Below are 22,100 nucleotides of genomic sequence, written 5' to 3' on the forward strand. Positions count from 1 at the left end.
CATATTCTATCTGAAAAACAAACAATTTAAAGATTTTGCACAAAAGATGTCTTGTTATAAGGACTACAAACATAGGGGTGTCTGATTTCTATTTAAATGTATATTTACCAATGCAATATCCATATCTCTAATAATCTTGCATATTCCAGACTAGAATAACTGAGGTAATCGTCCCAGCTCCGGGAATAGGGACGTACAATGGAACACGCCGCTCCCTTTAGATTGACATTCGCTATTTTTTAACTTTGAATAAACTCGAGACTATTGAAATCGACAGAGCGCGTGTACTTTTTGATAATAATTCATACACTATTTTTATTCTCCATTGTTCGGTCCATTATCTACCTTCAAGTTTAGACGGTTAGAAAAATATCCTGCAATTTTATCCAAATCGATTACAGAAAAGGAAATTGTCCTTCTTTCTTAAGACGTTCACACTTAAATGGGAATAATGAGCCATTTAATGATTTGATTCCTATCATGACAAAAAGTGTCGTGTATTATTCAAGAGTCACTCAACGGCAACGGGGAATAACCCAAATCTGAATGACCTGGGCCGACCTGAGGACCATATGCTTGATATGGACAGGCTAGACTGAAGGAAAAACAGTGCCTATGCAGTGAAATAGGTTTTATCAAAACCTTTTCTTTGAATATCACTTTGTGGTTATATGAGAATATTTATGCCGCATCCCCCTTCACTGGCCCCAATGGCTTGTGAGAATTTTTATCATGCATTTCAGTTTTGTAACAAAAACGTTTTTATCTTTTCTTTATTTTTTTTAATATACTCATTCATTTATCATTTCATAATTTTCCTCCATTCTAGGTAGGTCAGTGCCATTATTACACCTATATATCTATTTACCGGTAATGTATCTAGTTACTACGCACTGTGGTACACTTTGATTAGAATCCTTGGAACATCGTAAATTCTAGCGAGTTTGCACAGCTATCCAAAACTAGCAACGGTCATTAGACAAAATGTACATGCCGTGTCCGGTATTTTCTTAACTGAGAATGACACAGTCATACAATTCTGTATAATTAAATGTATATAAAAAAAAATAATATAAAATCAGAGAAAATAAATACATGTGCATTTTTAAATAATTAACCTTAAGTACTGGAGAACTTGGGTATATCTGAAATAAGAAGAAATCCTTTGTTCCATATAAGTTTTCGTGTTTTATTTTCTAGTTTCAATGAGATCTTCTAAACCAGTTACGTAAATCATCATTTATTCCGCCAGTTGTCATTTGTAAAAAGACTACCATCGTGTCACATGCGATCGAAGCTATTGAGCTTACATACAATTAGAATGCCAGTAATCAATGGTAGTCAATACGGGGGAAATCGCCTGAAATTCTAATTTCTTTCTCAAAGGACAGCTACCGGGGACTTGTATTGTCATTAATGAATCCATGTTTATTAAAAACAGGTCTATCTCTTTGACACCAAACAGAACAGATTAAAGCCCTCTTATTGGAATTTTACCCGAGTCTTATTTATAATAGACAGATAAGGAGGTCATTTAAAAGGATGATTTAAAGCTGTCATATTCAAAGAATTTCAGTTTTTAAAGTACCGATAATCATAGACAATACGTAATCAAGCTGATTTTCATTTATATATCAGCAGCACTTGTAGAGGTTTAATAATGAAATTGGGAATTAATCTAGGGACATCGGGTGTCCGTACACCCCCACCCCTCCTAAATTCGGAATTTTTATAACAAACGTACATAGTACATTGTATTTGTTATGGAGGTAAGTTAGACATTGTTATCCCTCCATCGCCTGGTATATGAAAAAATACAACGTACGTTTGCGATTATAATCAAAGTACTGAAGAATTGACGGGAATTGATTTTGTCGATGTTTATTTATTTTAAAATCAACGATATGTTATTTTGCATGACAAGTACTTGAAGTTTCTAATTTGAATTACGCACTTTCAAAAACGATGCTACGTGCCTGACTATGTATCAGTAATAGAAATATTTCTCGAAAATTGTATGGATCCAAGCAATATTGAACTCAAGTCTCGACAAGGATTTACGGAGACAACCGAGCGTCGAGTTGAACGAGACTATATTGGACTCTGGCGTAGGAATACATACGATTACAACAAATATTTAAATTGTTCGTACCATTTAAAATCTGACTATTTTCAAGGTATTTATAAATAAGTTTCCTTGAAAACAATGCTTCAGCATACATTACATTGAATATATCGATTATTTTCAAGAACTAAGTCTTGTCAGCGGTGATGATTTGTGCTGAGGTCCAAACACTGTTTCACTTTCGGTTTGTCTGAGTAACTGCAAGGAGAGTTGATTAAAATCAACTCACAAAAATCAGACAAATCTTTGACGGGAAAATTGCATTTCTCGTTATAGCTATAGTTCACCGAGGTAGTTTGTATTTGGAAAAAAACTGACTAAAAAGATTGCAAACTCTACACTCACCATGCATCATTTCACTGAGATATCAAAATGGAAAAAGTTTTGTTTATGTTTAATTCTTATCAAGCATATAAAAAATCAAGCTTAAATTAAAAAATCAAAGTACTGAAGTACTGAAAGCCGGGCTCTTTTGGTGTGTCTTTATGCATATTGTGTAGTAAAGACTGAAAATCTCAATCTCTCTCTCTCTCTCTCTCTCTCTCTCTCTCTCATGCTTTTAATGTCGGCAAAGCATTAAAGAGCGACCAAATTTTGTAAGCGGCTATAAACAAAAATATGTCTGTCTAGTAGAAGTTAAAAAGTTCAACAGTTGCTGCCTGAATTTTGAAACAAGCATTATATATTCAATCCCCATTTCTTCATCGCGCAGCAAAGAAGTTCATGGAAATTCATGCGCATTGTATGTGTCCAAAATGCATAGTAATGTTTTAAAAACACGTTATTAATAAGAAAACTAAAAAAGATAGACAATTCATTCGAAATTTAAAAAAAAGAAACAAAATGCCAACACTTTTGACAAAACGTGGCTCTTTGTGTAACTATTTGGTATAGCGGAAGCTTTACCTTGACGCTGTTTGGTTTTTTGTTTACTTGTGCTATTTATAGTAACATTGGCGATTCTGAGGACTCTGCTTTCAGCAGAGCCCGGCTAAAAATAAAATAAAATCGCAAAAGTGAGGTCTGTAAAAAATCAAAGTATTCCTTTTAAAATAATGATCGGCATATGATATCAGCTGTCAGTATCATGGAATAAGTTTTATGTAATGCCGAAACTGCAAAAGTCTTTCAAAAGCATAAATCGCGGTGGGGTTTTTTTTCAGTATAGCTTAACTTTACATTTAGTTTTCTGTTAGTGAACTATCGAATACAATTGTTATGCATTTGAGGCAAAACATCATTGAATGATTATATGACTGCTTGTATATATGATTGAATATTTGTGTATATAAAAGTTTTAATCTCAGGTAAAATGGATCAAAATTTTACACAAAACTGTCTCTGCAAAGTTAACAATTAAAAAAATTCCGTATACTATACATGTAATCTTCACTAGCATAATCATGTTATAAGATTCTGATGTAAAAGGGTCATCGTTAAAGGCAATACACAGGCTTGCTTCTATTAATCATCACAACACTTTTTGCAGAATGATGTCTCTCCCGCATGCCATATAATAGATGCAGAGGGTTAGAGTCAGTGGAATATTGGACAACCTAAGGATTTTTACGTTTCCGTTGGAGACACGTGCATATAGTCCACGTATTGCAGCCTTTTTCTAAATGACAGCAAATTGCTCAGTACCAGCTATATGTCCCTTCATCACGATCACCCCAATTACTTGCAATTTTAAATGCCACAAACATTGATTATTTCTTCCTTCAACATTTTCTTGTAAGCATTTCAAAGTACTGCATTTCTAAAACAATTGCAATCATTTTATGATTCTTTTATCAATTACAAATTCTTTAAACAGGTTATTTTTCGTAGAATATTTTGAAATTACACTAATTTGTTGCGATTTGATTTTAACAAGAAAGATAACCTCTGCTGGTCAATGAAGTCGTTAGCACTTTTTAAAGGTGTAAGTTTTTAAGATGAATGATCTCTAACAGTCTAACTGCACCCAATCTGTACTTCTAAAGCCAACTGATCTCTCTATTTATTAAAATCAGTAAAAACTAATCGAGTTAAAAATTGAAACTTTACAGTAAAGAAACGAGCATCCTCTATCCCGGTTCAGTAGAAATTTGAGAATTTGAGACTTTACGTTGGTGCATTTTGTCTTGTTTTATTTCTATCTAATTTCTATTCAATTAACTTCTTGAGGGGGTGGGTGGTTTTTGAGGAGGGGGTGGTTGTTTTGTTTTTGTTTTTTGTTTGTTTGTTTTTTTGTTTTTTTGTTTTGTTTTTTTTTTTGTTTGGGTTTTTTTTTTGCCATGTGAAGATCTTAAGGAGATATTCCTTTCCCTTTGAAAATGATACTACAGTTGTACCTTTCCCAATCTGATATAAGAAATGCATGGGCTGTATGCTGATGAATTAAGTGCTAAATAAACTATTTTATCACTTGTAAACAATTGTAGCAGCAGAATTATAGCTCGACTAAAAAACCCTAGTTTTGTCGTATCTGCTAGGAAAGACAACCGTAGCTTCTTAAAGACTGAAAGAGTGCTCTCTCTCTCTCTCTCTCTCTCTCTCTCTCTCTCTCTCTCTCTCTCTCTCTCTCAACTATTGGGGTTTTGATATCTTTTAAAGTGGTTCAAGGGAAGATATCATTCCATGGAGCATATTATTTTAGTTTTTATTTGTTTGCTTTATGTTCCCCACGGTCTTAGTTTTCCCGATTATGAAATGTTTTTAAGAAATGAAAATAAACATGTATTTCCTAAACTCTATTCAAAGAGATGATCGAAGTAATGAATGTATTCAAAACTCTGATTTTTATCTTTTTAGCTCACCTGAGTTGAAAGCTCAAGGGAGCAATTATGATCACATTTTGTCTGTCGCCCGTCTGTCCGTCTGTCTGTAAACTTTTCACATTTTCAACATCTTCTAAAGAACCACTGGGCCAATTGTAACCAAACTTGACACAAAGCATTCTAAGCCTAAGGGGATTCAAAGTTGTAAAAGTTAAGGATCACGCCCTTTTGCAAAGAGAGATAATTAGGAATTTATGAAAATTTTCGAGAAATTTTCAAAAATCTTCTCACGAACCATAAGACCAGGAAAGCTGAAACTTGTGTGAAAGCATCCTCAGGTAGTGTAGATTCAAAGTTGTGAAAGTTGTGACCCCCGGGGGTAGAATGGGGCCACAATGGGGGGGGTCAAAGTTTAACATAGGACTATATAGAGTAAATCTTTAAAAAAAATCTTCTCAGAAACTAATCAGCCAGGAAAGCTGAAACTTTTGTGGAAGCACCCTCAGGTAGTGTAGATTCAAAGTTGTGAAAATCATGACCCCCAGGCGTAGGGTGGGGCCACAATGGGGGGTCGAATTTTAACATATGAATATATAGAGTAAATCTTTAAAAATCGTCCTCTCATAAACTGATCAGCATGGAAAGCTTAAACTTGTGTGGAAGCATCCTCAGGTAGTGTAGATTCAAAGTTGTGAAAATCATGACCTCCGGGGGTAGGGTTGGGCCACAATGGGGAGTCGAAGTTTTACATAGGAATATCTAAGGTAAATCTTTAAAAATCTTCTTCTTATAAACTAATCAACCAGGAAAGCTTAAACTTGTGTGGAAGCATCCTCAGGTAGTGTAGATTAAAAGTTGTGGAAAAACATGACTCCCGGAGGTAGGGTGGGGCCACAATCGGGGATCAAAGTTTTACATAGGATACACAGAGTTAATCTTTAAAAAATCTCCATCTCAGAAACTAATCAGCTGAAACTTGTGTGGAAGCATCCTCAGGTAGTGTAGATACAAAGTTGTGAAATTCATGACTCCCGGGGGTAGGTTTGGGCCACAATGGGGGGTCAAATTTTAACATAGGAATAGATAGAGTAAATTTTTAAAAATCGTCTTTTCAGAAACTTATCAGCCAGGAAAGCTGAAATTTGTGTGGAAGCATTCTCAGGTAGTGTAGATTCAAAGTAGTGAAAATCATGATCCCCAGGGGTAGGGTTGGGCCACAATGGGGGGGGGGGGGGGTCAATGTTTAACATAGGAATATATAGGGTAAATCTTTAAAAAATCTTCTTCTCAGAAACTAATCAGCCAGATGATTCTTTATAATTGTTAAGACTTTGGCCCTAGGACATTTCTTTGGCCTCACAAAAAGGTTCAGAGTTTGATGTAGGTTTATATCCCATATATAAACTATTGTTAAGGATTTTTTTTTAGAACTGCAATACTCAACATGTGATATGACTATAAAATCATCCTGTTAGATAAGGGATTAATGATTATAAACATAAGAATATCCAAGGGGGAAATGGATTTTATTTATACAGGATCTACATGTATTATTGTACATTGTCCAGATAGTTTGCATTGTGACTCCATTAAGCTGATTTTATCATACCTATTGTTCCTCAGGTGAGCGATGTGGCCCATGGGTCTCTTGATTTATTCTAGAAACTTTTCTTTATCAATATTTGAATAGTGATGTACAAAATATGCTCAAGATGTATCACTATGGCGTTGCCATGCACATTACAATATATGCATTTTCGCCCATGATTGTACATAATTATGTACTCCAATCCCAACCCTTTTTTCTGGCCTCTAAATATTATTTCTCGATTCTTTCTTGCTTTGAGTATAGGTTATTTTTTGCTGTTTAGTTTGAGCAACTCTCCCTCCAAAAGTTTTGGTGTACCCCCCCCCCCCCCCCCCCCCCAGTAAATGTGCATTACCATTTACAGAAGAGATACCATGCACGTCACTGGTCATCCCCATTAGGTTTCTTGGATGCTGATATATATTTCTCATTCAGCATTTGGATCATACTAGAACATTTCATTATTTCACTGATCAAATAGCAAGACCCCGGGTGATTAACTATATGTATATGCACGTATATAGAGATCTAATGAGTAAAAAACGGAACAGCTCGATTTACTAATTTTGTTTAAAAACTGTACACGTAAAATGACAGTTTGATAATATTGCCTGCTCAAGACCAGAAAAAAATTAATATTCTATTTTTATAACCTTCTATCCCCCGTTTCTGGAATAAAAAACGAACATAAAAAACACTTCTGATTTAAATCATCCCATCCCTCCCCTACCTATGACTGCACATTGAAGTTGTGTGCTGGCAGTAAACAGAACAGTTTCACAATCTTTCAAAGAAATAATGACTTGATCTAGACTAAAGCTTATGTACTCTGCTTTTCTTGAATTTTAATTGACTGGGACCATCTGTTTTTCATCCAGTAATGAAATTTATGAAGTTGACACTTACAATCTGAATATATCTGAATAAATAATTATCATTAGTTTTAAAATTAACTATCCTCTTCTTGGTCTACTGGGTCATTGTCCCGTGTAATCTCTCTCTCTCTCTCTTTCTCTCTCTCTCTCTCTTTCTCTCTCTCTCTCTCTCAAAACCCAAGAAGTTGTACTTCTGAAAAGTGTCTATGCTAGTGGTTCCAAGGTCATATAAAACAATGCAGGTATGACATAAGCGCAGTTAGATTTTCATTGCAGATTTTAAAAAACTGAAACAATATGCTTTTATTTTACTTGAAGAACAGTTCATAATGATATTGTCCAAATCAATAAGTCTTTTTTTATCAAGACAAAAGTAACTGCCCTGCACTATGTATATAGGGTCACAAAAACTCACAGTCGATAAAACACCTTAAGCTTTACCTCCTTTTGTTGACTTCACAACTGTTCAAATTACACTGTAACGTAATAGTCGTTCATTGAACATATTTCTCAAACTTATCAAAAGCTCACTGGCCAATTGTTTACAAATTAAAATGGAAAATATCGAACTGTATTTAAACACCAGCGGTCTGCACCGTTTCTTTCAAGTAGAAAAAAAGACGCCGCTTTCTTACAGTTTTGACTCCTACAGCATTATTGAACAGAGGGTATACGGTGCTTAGAAAAATTAAGGTATGTATTCTTTAATTCAAATTTTTTACGGGTTTTTGTTTTGTATTCTTTATTTATTTATGTGTCTATGAATGATTGGAACCCTTGCAAAAGGTGGATTGGTTGGTATCAACATAGATAAAAGTACGTTACAATTAAAATACTTTCGCCGTTTTAGAATTTTCAAATTTTACAATATTTGACCCAAAAATGTTTTAAAATTTTTTTTGAAAGGTAAAAATTGTAAATGCACCAGTGGGATTTGAACTTATGACTAAGCGATTCGCAGTTAACCTTCTTAACCATCGCGCTACGTACGCTGTTTGGAAAGGAAAAGATTGTTTATATCGATAGGAAGCACGTCACAATATGGAGGTGTCCCATATCACCTTGGACAATATGCTTTCAGTCATATCATAACGTTATATGTAACACTTATAAAACGAACTCTGACATGTATATTGTAGACGCCATGCTATCTCAGAAACAGTCGTCTGTCGATATAGACACAGAGGAAGAGGATAGCCCACCCCGGAACAGTAACATTTCAGCGCCCACTCTCACGGGGGTCGCTCGTCTGCGGAAACTGACCAAGACCTTAACAAAGCCTCGTATTGAGTCGTCCGTCATCAGCGAAAAGGAGGCCGTACCAGAAATGGTCATTGAGAAAAAGTATGAGCCCACCTATCGAATGGAGCCTGATCGAAACAAGCGTTTTAGCCCGGCGCGTGTCAAGGATCTTATCAAGGCCGTGCTATCCCCTCTCTTGGACAACTATGAATACAGCGTCAGTTCCACGCCAAACCCGGCGGAAATGACGTTGAGATTGCCCGACCTTATACTGAAACAGGTCAAGACGCTGGAATTTGAGCGCTATAAGTTCGTCTGCTTGGTTTCTATGGGAAGCGCGGGAGACAATAGTGTTCGCCTCAGCAGCAGGTGCCTGTGGGACACAAACCTTGACACGTGCGTCACCTACACACACACGGACAAAACCTTCTACTGCACAGTCACGCTGTATGGACTTTATCACGAATGATTGATTAGATCAAAGAGAGATCGGGAATATTATGTTATGAAATGACAGTTGTGCAAGATCATTTTAGATTCTAATGCAATGTTAAATTATTTCAATTTCTAGAAATTATGAATGATAGCTTTTTAAAAGCAATATTACCGAATATCGAAAACAGTACTTTTTTTACCTTCACATATGTCCTTACACGGTATAAAATGTATAGGCGAAAGTTTGAGTATTGTTTGGTTGTGTTGCAATTTCTGAAAAGTTCAACAAACGCTGCTTAATCGTATTCAAAAGAACACGTGTTAATTAGACTGTCACTATACTGAAAACAGAATAACAGTCATTCTCAAAATTGCTACTCCATTAACGTTACACTGGTTACGTTGTTAAAAAATTAAGTTTGCCAGATAGTTTTAATAATTTGGTTTTCTGAAAGAAGATCATTTCTGATACTTTTTTCTGAAAATTATTCCTACATACCTGTTGTTTTAACAAATCTAGCTCAGATTCTTCGCATGGGGGGGGGGGGGGGGGGGATTAAAATCGCAGTAACGTATGTTAATTTTATCAAAGCAATTTTTTATTCCAGAAATATTAAAAATAAATAGTTAAAAAACTCACTAATTCTATATATATTTCAAATTATAAAGACGCTTATTGCAAAACCTTGAAAAGCTTGGATAATTTTCATAAAACTTCAAAAATATTGAATATACGCAGCACGCACGGAAATTGAAGAAAATTGTCTTAACGACACTGACCCATTTCAAAGTCTTTTATAATGATAATTGCTTTAATTTTAGAAATATATATTTGCCTCTTGAAAGCGAATATATGTACGCCTAAAATATTTATAAAAGGGTATTGTTTAGTTTGATATAAAAATCTAATAAATTGATACGAAATTGAAAGTTAAAGTAACGGATGTTAAATGAAACTTTAAACTACATTTCTTATTATAAAACAAGGTAAGAATATCTTCAATAAGTAATTCAACGTTGCTAATAATATTGGTTTGTCAAAATGTTATAATGATAATTGACTGAAAACTTGTAAAACATATGAAATTTCCTGTTCCTTTCTCTTTTGATACTAGTATATCTTTAATCTGTCCTTGATTTTTTCTTTCCCGATATCGGCGGTTGTATTTCCGCTGTACAAAGTACCATTGAGAAAAAAAAAGAAATTCTTGTTTTATTAAATCAGGTTCACTTTACTGCTTTAATAATATTCATATTAGAGATTTTACCATTTAGGAATTCAAAAATTATAAACGAATTCTTATGACGTGTTCAATAGATATTGGATTAGTCTTCATTACATTTAAAACGAACATGAGAGGATCTCGAATTGTTTTCGGGAGGGGGAAGGGGGGGGGGGGGGTACGAGGGATATCTATGTTTGCTAGGTAAGGGGGGGGGGGGGGGGTCCAGGCCTAATTTTGATAAATTTAAAATGCAATTATAGTATATCAGGTGGGATCCGGACTGTTCCCCCTCCCCTCTAGATCTGATCATAGACCGTATAGGGTGGGATGATTTAGAGTATATTGTTTACGCATTGAACAATGAAAATGTGATATAGTAAAAACGGATAATATAGATAAATGCCAATAAAATATATATATTCAGATCCAACTTGGTTCGTATAAGATCGTATTTGGATTAATTCCTATTGGACAGTAAGTTTTGGTATCGCTTGTCAATAGTAACATTGCGGCAGGTTTTATCAATCCTTGATTTAAAAAAAAATGACGAGTGGCAAACACTTTAGTCTCTAAAATGTTGGGGTTGTATTATATCAAAAATCTATATTAATAAATTTTCCTTTCCGGACTTCAATAGCAGAAAATGGGCAGCCGCTATCATAAGCTATATGGCAACATATGGAAACCACTGTGACATATATAATTTGGCTGTTAGAATAATAATGCGTTTAAAAAATAAACGGCGATATATTGTATATAAATTGAATATAAACTCCTAAAATTCATTTACTGCAAAACATGTACATGTATAATATTATCCCGTTACTTCAAGAAAAAAAAATCTTAACTTGGGCGACAGTGATAATACAAAATGGAGTCAAAAAATGAGAATGACTAATAAGTTCTAATTACAAGGATTTCATCAATCAGCCATAAGCATGATAATATGTTTGATGCATTTTTTGGTTGAGACTTATCCTCATTTTATCAACTCACCTACGCATGTTTGTCTCGGTATTTGCCGATTTGTGCATAAACCACAGAAGGATTGCTCAGACGTTGTTTTTTATACACCAGATTAAAAAAATGCATTACGAAATGAAATCCTCTTCATTTATTAACATTTACTTGATTTTTATGTCTGAGTGGGGAAAATACATTTATTTGTACAAATGTTGATTTAGAAGAAAAAACTTTCGTACAAAAGTGGCTAACTACTGACGCTTCGTTATACTATAGAGCTAAGTACAGTAACAATCTATGTTGATGGATAGGAGAAAAATTCTAATTCATAAAACGACTTGTGGTTATATAAGATTGTACATCTCTCTCTCTCTCTCTCTCTCTCTCTCTCTCTCTCTCTCTCTCTCTCTCTCTCTCTCTCTCTCTCTCTCTGAGCAGTGGTGCCACAAGATATTGGGGTTTTTTAATCGGTCAAGTTGTAAAGCATAAATTATATAGCATACGCACTTCATTAATTAAAAAAACAACACTGCGAAGTAATTTTAATATTTGCCGAATCTAATATGCATTTCACGTAACGTTGCCATATAAGGTAATAGTTCTGCGCTAGGGTTGGGAAGACCGCATATAAAAAGGACACGCGTTAGGTCACCTTCAATTTCTCTCTGCCATATACCTAATACCACACGGGAATAGGTGCATTTTTTTATTTTTTGGAAAAATGGAGGATGAAGATGTAGCAGCTTTAGTTATTGATAATGGATCCGGAATGTGTAAGGCCGGATTTGCCGGAGACGATGCTCCCAGAGCTGTGTTCCCCTCCATTGTCGGACGCCCCAGACATCAGGTAAAGAACTAGATTTTTGAAGTTGGGTTGGGCAAGATCTCGAGTGGCTTTAACATATTATCAGTTGGGATTGTAGCTGAGGGACTTTTTCTTCTATTTAGTCAACGTTATTATAAATACGGATTCTATCACTGTCGACAATTTCAAGAAGTTTTAAGTTAAAAAAAAGTTCAAGGGCATAATGTATATTAGACATTTAAAGATTTAAAGATTGATTTAGGCTGATCAAGTTTTCAGAAATGATTCTGTTAGGTCCAGATTTTTACAAAAACATCCAAAATATTGATTATTGTTTCTAATGGATTTAGGGTGTGATGGTTGGTATGGGACAGAAGGACAGCTATGTAGGAGACGAGGCCCAGAGCAAAAGAGGTATCCTCACCCTCAAGTACCCCATTGAACACGGCATCGTCACCAACTGGGATGACATGGAGAAAATCTGGCATCACACCTTCTACAATGAACTCCGTGTGGCCCCAGAGGAACACCCCGTCCTCCTGACCGAGGCCCCACTCAACCCCAAGGCCAACAGAGAAAAGATGACACAGATCATGTTTGAAACCTTCAACTCTCCCGCCATGTACGTCGCCATCCAGGCCGTACTGTCCCTGTACGCTTCCGGTCGTACTACCGGTATCGTACTCGACTCCGGAGATGGTGTGTCTCACACAGTCCCCATCTACGAGGGTTACGCCCTTCCCCACGCCATCATGAGATTGGATCTCGCTGGACGTGATCTGACCGATTACCTCATGAAAATCCTTACAGAACGTGGCTACTCGTTCACCACCACAGCCGAGAGAGAAATCGTCAGAGACATCAAGGAGAAACTGTGTTATGTTGCTTTGGACTTTGAAAATGAAATGCAGACCGCTGCCTCGTCATCTTCCTTGGAAAAGAGCTATGAACTCCCCGACGGTCAGGTCATCACCATTGGCAACGAGCGATTCCGGTGTCCAGAGGCCATGTTCCAGCCATCCTTCCTTGGAATGGAATCTTCTGGTATCCATGAAACCACATATAACAGTATCATGAAATGTGATGTTGATATCCGTAAAGACTTGTACGCTAACACCGTATTATCTGGTGGTTCCACTATGTACCCTGGCATTGCTGACCGTATGCAGAAAGAAATCACAGCTTTAGCTCCTAGTACAATGAAAATCAAGATCATTGCCCCACCAGAGAGGAAATACTCTGTCTGGATCGGTGGTTCCATCCTTGCTTCTCTCTCCACCTTCCAACAGATGTGGATCAGCAAACAGGAGTACGACGAATCCGGCCCATCCATTGTTCATAGGAAATGTTTTTAATACTTATTTTTAATAATTTGTTATAGGTTTTTAATTGATTAAATTTTGTATAATAGTTTTAAACTTTTGTTTCTTATCATAATCTTTTCTTACACTTAATCCTGCATCATGCACTCAATATTTAAACATTAAAATGCTTTCTTTAGTGAGTCATGCGGGATATGAAGATGGCGTCAGCCATTGCAGAAAAAATACATAACCCGCGTTGTTGGGTTAATAAATATATTTTTTTTCTGCAATGATCTCAACCTTATATTGTTTATATCATTATTTACACAGTTCTTTTAACATTTTATACATTGATTTTAAAAAGTAATTAAAATTAACTAAATTACTGTTAATTTTCATCACTACTTTAGCTAAAAGAAAAAGCCAAATCGTCTTTATGGGAATTTTAGTCTGACACCATCATGATTATTTCGTGCAGTTCGTGATTTTTCTTAGTTCGCTGTAGGTTTCGACCAATCGATAAACAGGGCGTGTATATTTCAATCCTGTCTGTCAGTTTCAGTCGCTTTAGGTCTCGACCAATCGATAAACGGGGCGTATAAATTTCAGTCCTGTCTGTTTAAATAGAGCTATATGAAGTTACCGTAAAAAATAGAAGGAATCATACTCGGTAGATATACACTATATATACTAAGTAGTTTGATTATATAGTGATCCTTAGTATATCCTTCTGCATTACCTTTATGTGAAAGAGTATCCAACCCTTTCAAAAAATGCTGTTCACGATTATAAGGTTAAACTCTGAATATTTCTTTAAACTCCTTTGCACACATAGAACCATTTTAACAAGACCTTGGACTTTCAGTAGGACGTAGCTATCTGATCTTTGCGTCAAAACAAGTTATAAATGACGCTGTTTCAAGCGAAATATGCACTGATTGCGTAGTCTTAGCTCAAAAGCAAGACAAATCTTGTTGATTTCAGAGAGCCATGGCTGAGTGGCTGACAATGAAATAGATAGGCCAACGTCACATTGTTGTTTAAGACAACTACCCAAAGTCCAAGCTTTTGTTAAAATGGTTCTAAAGTGAATCTTTCTCGATGCAATGCGCATGACTGAAGCCATCTGCAGCAGTCTGACTGTCCTTCTAAGTGAAGTAATAGGACCGGGCTAGCTTAATTTAGTCAGACTGCTTGCTCTAGGACCATCATATCCAGTATGACCTTGACCCAAAACCCACGCCACATATGAGGCAGCTTGGCCATGCAGACGAAGATTAAAAGTTGATGTAATTCTTAATTTTTAAACATTTTTACTGTTTACTATTTTTACATGAATAAATTTCCCGCATTATCGTTATTGTAGTACGTAAAATTATACGGAATTTTAAGCCTATTAATTGAGCTTATTTTCACAGCTAAAGAATAAATGTATCGCGAATAAACGCAAAACTTTCGCAATGAAAAAAACGCGTAATTTTCGCGAATAAACACAAACTGTTTCACTTGGTATACGATATGTGATACAATAAAAGCATCTCCAAACACCGAAAAGTTTTTGAAATCTTATGATATTAATTACAATTAGTTATAAATAAATACAAATTATAAGGTTGCTAGTTCGATTCACGTATTCACGTATTAAATTATAGTGTAATTCCTATGACAGTAAAGGAAATTTAGATTATTATACTATTGAAAAATAAGCTTGAGTAAAATTATCTAACCAATGAGAAAAAACGTCAAGTGCAAGGTGATCTTGGTGATCGTCATCCTAAAAGAAACTTTAACTGAAAACTTTCCATCGAAAATCAAATTGTAATCGCTTTTTGTTGACTTTGGTCTTTAGCTTGCCAATCAAAAATCGCGATTCTAATCATATTTGAAATTTTCCTGATGTTTCTTATTTTTGTTTAATTAATCGGTGTAGGTAAAAGTATCGGGATCGGAATACTCATAATTTCTTTCTGTTGGGCAAAGTCGAAACAAACGAGCGTCCCACAGTTTCTGCCGGTGTCTTTGCTGACCAGGATTTAAGGAGGATCAGTTTGACAGAAGACAAAACTTGTACAGAAATGGAGGTATAGTAGATTTATTCAAATATAAAGTTTGCCATCACTCCTTAATGCTTTTAAAGCTACTGTCGATGATACAACTTCAGAAGATTATCATCCTTGGATACGCTTTAAACGCCTTCGTAAAACATGTAAAATGCACACTAATCCTCTCTGTGAAAATAGTGTTCCTTTGCCCAAATCAGGACATGACTTGGCCTAAGAAGATACAGGATGTTTATATTTTGTCGGATCACGACCCTTCCATGTTTCACATACGTACTTATAGTCCGAAATATCTGACGTTTTTCTGGCTTTTTTAACGATTTTGATATTTACTTGCTAGGAAAACGTCAGAACCGGCGCCATTACGAAAACTGGAAATTTCGCCGCCTCCAACTGATAGTAGTAGTAAAGTCATTTTTTTATTGTTAAGTTGTGAGTTACGATTTGCAAGTATTTAAAATCGGGCCGAGAATGCCGCCTCCAGTTGGCTGCGAAATTTCCAGTTTTCGTAATGGCGCCGGTTCTGACGTTTTCCTGGCAAGTAAATATCAAAATCGTTAAAAAAGCCAGAAAAACGTCAGATATTTCGGACTAACGTACTTATTGCGCAAGGTGCTTTAATAACCAATAAAGTTTAGACCTCACATTACCAGGTTGGGCACCAACCCCCGTTTGGTGGTTGGAGTCCCATTTGGTGGTTAAATGCCTAAACGGTATACCTATTTTACCTACCATATGGGACTCATTTTTCGTTCAACTGGGATTACGTTTTTCTGGAGAAAAGACGCATCACGTTTATTACTGGGGCAAGTACTCTGACATGTTTGCTTCATTATTAAACATTTGTTTAAAAAATTTTATGTGTCGATTTTTCCGCACATGTGTTTAAAAAAAGGCTGAAATGAAATGCTCCCCTTAAGTCGCATATAAACAAAGTGTTTATGTCTTCTAAAAGATCGATTTTAATCAAAGTACGTCATAGCCTCATTCCTTGAACTGTTTAATTTCAATTTCTATCATCCGAGCAAATGGAAAACGAATGTTTAATCATGAAGCAAACATGTTGGAGTACATGCCCGGTAAAAAACGTGATGCGCCTTTTCTCCAGAAAAACGTAATCCCAGTTGAACGAAAAATGCCATTACCTACCATTTGGTAGGTAAAATAGGTATACTGTTTAGGCATTTAACCACCAAATGGGACTCCAACCACCAAACGGGGGTCGGTGCCCAACCTGTTTACAATACTTATCAGACCCAACCTAACAGAAAGTAAACCCAAACTAAAACTTTGGTTTACTTTCGGAGTTTACTCTGGGTTTACTAGAGTGGACCCAGAGTGGACAGAGAGAGTAAACCCCGATCAGAAGTATACCCCTGAAAGCAGACGCTACATGTATATTTGGAATTAACAAGGGGCAGGAATTACAGACAGTAAGATGGTTAGTCAGGTCCGCTTCATACTTCAGTGTGTACAGTGGACCCCAAAAGCAAACCCCAAGTAAATCCAAAGTAAACCCTGAGTGGACCAAAAGTAAGCCCCAAGTGAACACATTTTCAAAAAGCAGACCCACCAAGTAAACCCCAAAAATAAACCCGGGGATGAGTTGGGGTCTGCTCTGGTTTAGGTTGGGTCTGATCGGTACTCTACATGTAATAGCTGCAGAAATTCTTTGTATATTACTTGCATTTTGATTGAATTAAAGTGAAATGGTTATTAAATTAGAAGAGTGTTGCTGAGACTTCAAATGCACTGATTTTTAGCTCACCTGAGCCAAAGGCTCAAGTGAGCTTTTCTTTATAACAATTTGTCCGTTGTCTGTCGTTGTCGTAGTCGTTGTTGTTGTCGTCGTCATTGTTGTAAACTTTTCACATTTTCATCTTCTTCTCAAGAACCACTGGGCAGATTTCAACCAAATTTGACACAAAGCACCACTAGGTGAAGGGGATTCAAGTTTGTTCAAATGAAGGGCCACGCCCTCTTTAAAGGGGAGATAATTGAGAATTATTGAAAATTTGTTGGTATTTTTCAAAAATCTTCTTCTCAAAAACTAATTGGCCTGAAAAGCTTAAACTTGTGTGGAGGCATCCTCAGGTAGTGTAGATTCAAGTTTGTGCAAATCATGGTCCCCGGGGTAGGGAGGGGCCACAAGAGGGGGATCAAGTTTTACATAGGAATATATAGAGAAATTCTTTAAAAATCTTCTTCTCAAAAACTATTAGGTCAGAAAAGCTAAAATCAAAATGGAAGCATCCTCAGGTAGTGTAGATTCAAGTTTGTTCAAATCATAGTCCCTGGGGGTAGGGCGGGGCCACGATGGGGGGATCAAGTTTTACATAGGAATATATAGAGAAAATCTTTAAAAATCTTCTTCTCAAAAACTATTAGGCCAGGAAAGCTAAAATTAAAACGCGAGCATCCTCAGATAGTGTAGATTCAAGTTTGTTCAAATCATAGTCCCTGGGGGTAGGATGGGGCCACAAGGGGGGGGGGGGGGGGTCAAGTTTTACATAGGAATATATAGAGAAAATCTTTAAAAATCTTCTTCTCAAAAACTATTAGGCCAGGAAAGCTCAAATTTGAGTGGAAGCATCCCCAGATAGTGTAGATTCAAGTTTGTTCAAATCATGGTCCCCAGCGGTAGGGTGGGGCCACAATTGGGGGATCAAGTTTAACATAGGAATATATAGAGAAAATCTTTAAAAATCTTCTTCTCAAAAACTAGTAGGCCAGTAAAGCTCAAATTTGAGTGGAAGCATCCTCAGGTAGTGTAGATTCAATTTTGGTAAAATCATGGTCCCTCGGGGTAGGGTGGGGCCACAATTGGGGGATACACTTTATACAGGAATATATAGAGAAAATCTTTAAAAAAAAATTCTTATAATAACTATTTGGCCAAGAAAGCTCAAATTGGTGTGTAACCATCCTCAGATAATGTAGATTCAAGTTTGTTCAAATCATGGTCCCTGGGGGTAGGGCGGGGTCACAATGGGGGATAAATTTTTATATATAGAGAAAATCTTTAAAAATCTTCTTCTCAAATCTATTAGGCCAGGAAAGCCCAAATTTGAGTGGAAGCATCCCAAAATCATATAGATTCAAGTTTGTTTAAATAATAGTCCAGGGGTAGGGTGAGGCCACAATGGGGGATAAATTTTTACATAGGAATATATAGAGAAAATCTTTAAAAATCTTCTTTTTAAAGACTATTTGGCCAGAAAAGCTTAAACTTGTGTAGAGGCATCCTTGGGTAGTGTAAATTCAAGTTTGCAAAATCACAGTCCCTAGTGGTAGGGCGGGGCCATGATGGCGGTTTGAATTTTTACATAGGAATGAATAGAGTAAATCTTAAAAAATATTCTGGAAAAGTTATTAGTCGAAAACTCAATACTTAGTGTGAAAGCACAGGTTATGCAGATTTAAGTTTGATGAAACCATGATTCCCTAGAGAAAATTGGGGCCACAAAATGGGGGGTGGGGGTATATTAGGATAGAGAAAAATCTTCTTACAGGTACAACAACAAAAGGGGCTTGGTATTTACCAAAAAAAAAGAGGTGGATAAAAATTTGCAGATTTTCAATTTTATTTAGCAAGATCTACTGTACTTAGTTGTCAAGATATTTTGATACTGTAATGCTAATTTGATCAGAATTAAGGCAATTGTTGTTCAGGTGAGCGATGTGGCCCCTGGGCCTCTTGTTAAGTCATTGGTGTGGTCTAGCAAAAATTGGTGCATACCATGCTTAGTGGTATTTACCGGTATTCTCTTTAGTGGTCAAACTCCTATATGGTACCACTATTTTGCCCATCACACGATGATCAAATTTTGTTCATCATTGATAAAGACTTGTTACACCCCTTGCAGCTTCGTTGTTTTTGACTGGTCTGTCAGTCAGTCCGTCAGTTCTGTTCTTTTGTTGGCACAACTCCTCTTTAACCGCTGCATGGTATTTAGTGAAATTTTGTATGTATTTAAGACACAATTTGTAGATGTGCATATTTAATACCAGGAAATTCAATTCCAATTTCGTCATTTCTCAAGGACTTTCGCTCTTTTGAACTTGTGTAATTATTGGGGTTGTAAAACAAATATTTCATCACGGAATCATGTGACATTACCCTCACAAAGCATTTACACTGGTTTTTCAGATTGCAGTCCTCCATGCCAAGTCTGGCAAGACTTTAGCCACAGTCACCAATGTAAGTTTATATGAGTCCATTCTCTGCATGGTTTTTTTATATACATGTATATATATAAATGATTAATAGTCTTGATTAGTGTAGTTTATGAAGAATAAAGAAATACATGATAAAAGTTTGTTTGCAATAAGTACATTTAATTATCTAAATGTATATAATTTTCTATTTTTAGGTGACATCTAAATCAACAATCTTAGATGTAAAAAAGGAATATCAAAAGAAAAGTATGTACATGAACTTGATAAGATGTGTGATTTTACAAGCAGTATTTGGCATTTCCCAAGTACTATTTAATTGCTATGCTATTTGTTGTATTTGTTTTAATGTTTATTTAATTTTTGACTTGTTTTTAACAGATCCAAAGTATTACATAACCAGACAAGCTTTCAAAGTTGATCCAAGTATGTATGTGCATCAAATTGTGGGAGAATATCAATCTTTTTGCTCAATCTTTTTATAAAATGAATAAGATGGATATCAAAATATTTCACAATTGTGAAAATTTTAATAAATGCAATTTGCAGTCTTCATTACGGGTCAATTATTATTTAATTAAATTTTAGAGGGAAAGGCTTTAAAAGATGATGAGACATTGGGCAGTCTAGGATTATCAGGGAAAAAGGGCACTCTGTACTTCAAAGATCTTGGTCCACAAATTGGTTGGACTACCGTAAGTATTGCATCTTGTAATGTTAATAATAACCAATAACATTAATCAGTTGAATTGAAATCAGATGATGAAATTTGTCTTCGGTACACAGTGTAACTGTGTGTGTTTCCTTCTTTTCAGGTGTTTCTATCGGAGTATGCAGGTCCTTTGGCCATTTATTTGGTCTTTTACACCAGGCCAGCCATTATCTATGGCGCAGCTGCAGCATCTGAACCAAGAGCCCAGGTGGTCAAGTAAGTTTATAGATTGGTTACTGTGTATTATTAACACTACATCATTGCCTGTTCAGAATGAATACAATGCCTGACAATCATTCTTTATATTTTAGCATTGCCTGTGCTTGTTTCTCCTTCCACTATATCAAGAGGCTCCTAGAAACAGTATTTATCCACAGATTTTCTAATGCCACCATGCCCATTTCAAATTTATTCAAGGTAATAATTATGTCCCTTGACTGCATGTATACCAAAGACAGATTGACTGATTTTTACCCATAATAATAACTAGTACCAGAATATATCTGTACTGTATACAGATTACTTGAACAATGAAATTAGATTTTACCCCAGAACATTCTTATGTCTATGAGATTCTATGCAACATGTTTACTACATATAGGTTTATGATGTATAGATTCTGTATTTTTTTTTTTACTTTTTCCTCATAGAATTGTTCCTACTATTGGGGATTTGCAGCATTCATCTCTTACTTCATCAATCATCCATTGTATACAGTTCCAAGTAAGTTTTTGGTCACTGAAAAATATTTTAGGGTGTTTTGTTTGCTCTCTATGGAGATGTTTGACTTATTGTGTATGGTTCATACCAGTTTATGAAATTCTTTCTCTTTATAGCATTTGGAGATAAACAAATTTTTGGTGGCCTGGCTGGTTTTATAGTAAGTTTTCTGAATCTCATTGAGAAGAATTATATTTGTCAATAGAAGTTAAAACTGCAACCAAAGATTGTCTTTTGCATGAAGTACAATATAGTATTCATCAAAAATTGGATCTTTTATGTAGTATTTTTTTCATGAATAACAATATGATATTCATCAAATATTAATTTTGATTTTAAACTGTAGATTGGAGAACTCGGCAACTTTTCTGTCCATGTTGCCTTTAGAAATATGAGACCAGCTGGAACAAGGACAAGGAAAATCCCCGTTCCTGACAGCAACCCTCTGACCCAGTTGTTCAACCTTGTGTCCTGTCCTAACTACACGTACGAGGTCATCGCCTGGATCAGCTTCAGTGTTATGACACAATGTTTGCCCGGTAAATCTCTCTCTCTCTCTCTCTCTCTCTCTCTCTCTCTCTCTCTCTCTCTCTCTCTCTCTCATGTGTATAGAGGGTTGATATATTATTTTTTTGTTTTGAATATTAATTTTCTGTTTACTAAATTGTAGCTGCATTGTTCACAACCTGTGGGTTTTACCAGATGGCTGTCTGGGCACTAGGAAAACACAGAAATTACAAGAAGGAGTTCAAAGATTACCCTCGTTCTAGGAGAGGCATCGTACCATTCCTTCTATAAACAAACATTTTATGAATATTTGTACTTTTTTCTTTGAGGAATTTATCAACATTCACTTGTTATAGTAGATGAAAAACTGAGAGTGCTAAGATAATGCACAATAGCGTCAACAAGATGTTGTACAAATTAATTTTTTTTAAATTGCATCAATATAATCATAGTTCAAGAAAATTGTGAATAGCCTGATCTTGTAGAAAATAAAAGATCAATATGAAATAGAATTGTTGTTATGGTGTTATTAAATAAATGATAAGGATGTGGATGAAAAGTTGAGGAAATGGATTGGAAAAAGGCAGTCATGAGTGAACA

The 22,100-nt window shown here is 35.7% G+C and overlaps 3 protein-coding genes across 3 annotated transcripts; all 3 read left to right on the forward strand.

The window, feature by feature from the left end:
- The first annotated feature begins 7,900 nt into the window (after positions 1–7,900).
- LOC128165502 (dynein light chain Tctex-type protein 2B-like) lies at positions 7,901–9,561 on the forward strand. The gene is made up of 2 exons (XM_052830111.1): positions 7,901–8,043; positions 8,490–9,561. The coding sequence occupies exon 2, from the start codon at positions 8,495–8,497 to the stop codon at positions 9,059–9,061; it is 567 nt and encodes a 188-aa protein (XP_052686071.1). The 5' UTR covers positions 7,901–8,043; positions 8,490–8,494; the 3' UTR covers positions 9,062–9,561.
- A 2,316-nt stretch (positions 9,562–11,877) lies between these two features.
- LOC128165489 (actin, cytoplasmic-like) lies at positions 11,878–13,433 on the forward strand. The gene is made up of 2 exons (XM_052830094.1): positions 11,878–12,063; positions 12,372–13,433. Exons 1-2 carry the CDS (start codon positions 11,938–11,940, stop codon positions 13,374–13,376), a joined length of 1,131 nt encoding a protein of 376 aa, XP_052686054.1. The 5' UTR covers positions 11,878–11,937; the 3' UTR covers positions 13,377–13,433.
- A 1,837-nt stretch (positions 13,434–15,270) lies between these two features.
- LOC128168371 (probable very-long-chain enoyl-CoA reductase art-1) lies at positions 15,271–22,012 on the forward strand. Its single transcript, XM_052834629.1, has 11 exons — positions 15,271–15,406; positions 19,536–19,586; positions 19,759–19,810; positions 19,943–19,987; positions 20,150–20,256; positions 20,377–20,489; positions 20,585–20,690; positions 20,924–20,996; positions 21,110–21,153; positions 21,340–21,532; positions 21,664–22,012. The coding sequence occupies exons 1-11, from the start codon at positions 15,401–15,403 to the stop codon at positions 21,789–21,791; spliced, it is 918 nt and encodes a 305-aa protein (XP_052690589.1). The 5' UTR covers positions 15,271–15,400; the 3' UTR covers positions 21,792–22,012.
- The last annotated feature ends 88 nt before the right edge of the window (positions 22,013–22,100 follow it).

This window comes from Crassostrea angulata, chromosome 10 (genome assembly GCF_025612915.1).
Source record: "Crassostrea angulata isolate pt1a10 chromosome 10, ASM2561291v2, whole genome shotgun sequence".
In the NCBI taxonomy this organism is placed as follows: Eukaryota; Metazoa; Mollusca; class Bivalvia; order Ostreida; family Ostreidae; genus Magallana; species Magallana angulata.

Bases quoted from the DNA above. Each gene is read 5' to 3' on its own strand.
- LOC128168371 (XM_052834629.1), top strand. The intron at 19,587-19,758 runs GTAAGTTTATAT...TTCTATTTTTAG, and splicing joins CTTTAGCCACAGTCACCAAT to GTGACATCTAAATCAACAAT. The intron at 20,691-20,923 runs GTAATAATTATG...TTTTCCTCATAG, and splicing joins CCATTTCAAATTTATTCAAG to AATTGTTCCTACTATTGGGG.
- LOC128165502 (XM_052830111.1), top strand. From the start codon at position 8,495: ATGCTATCTCAGAAACAGTCGTCTGTCGATATAGACACAGAGGAAGAG.
- LOC128165489 (XM_052830094.1), top strand. From the start codon at position 11,938: ATGGAGGATGAAGATGTAGCAGCTTTAGTTATTGATAATGGATCCGGA. The intron at 12,064-12,371 runs GTAAAGAACTAG...TAATGGATTTAG, and splicing joins TCGGACGCCCCAGACATCAG to GGTGTGATGGTTGGTATGGG.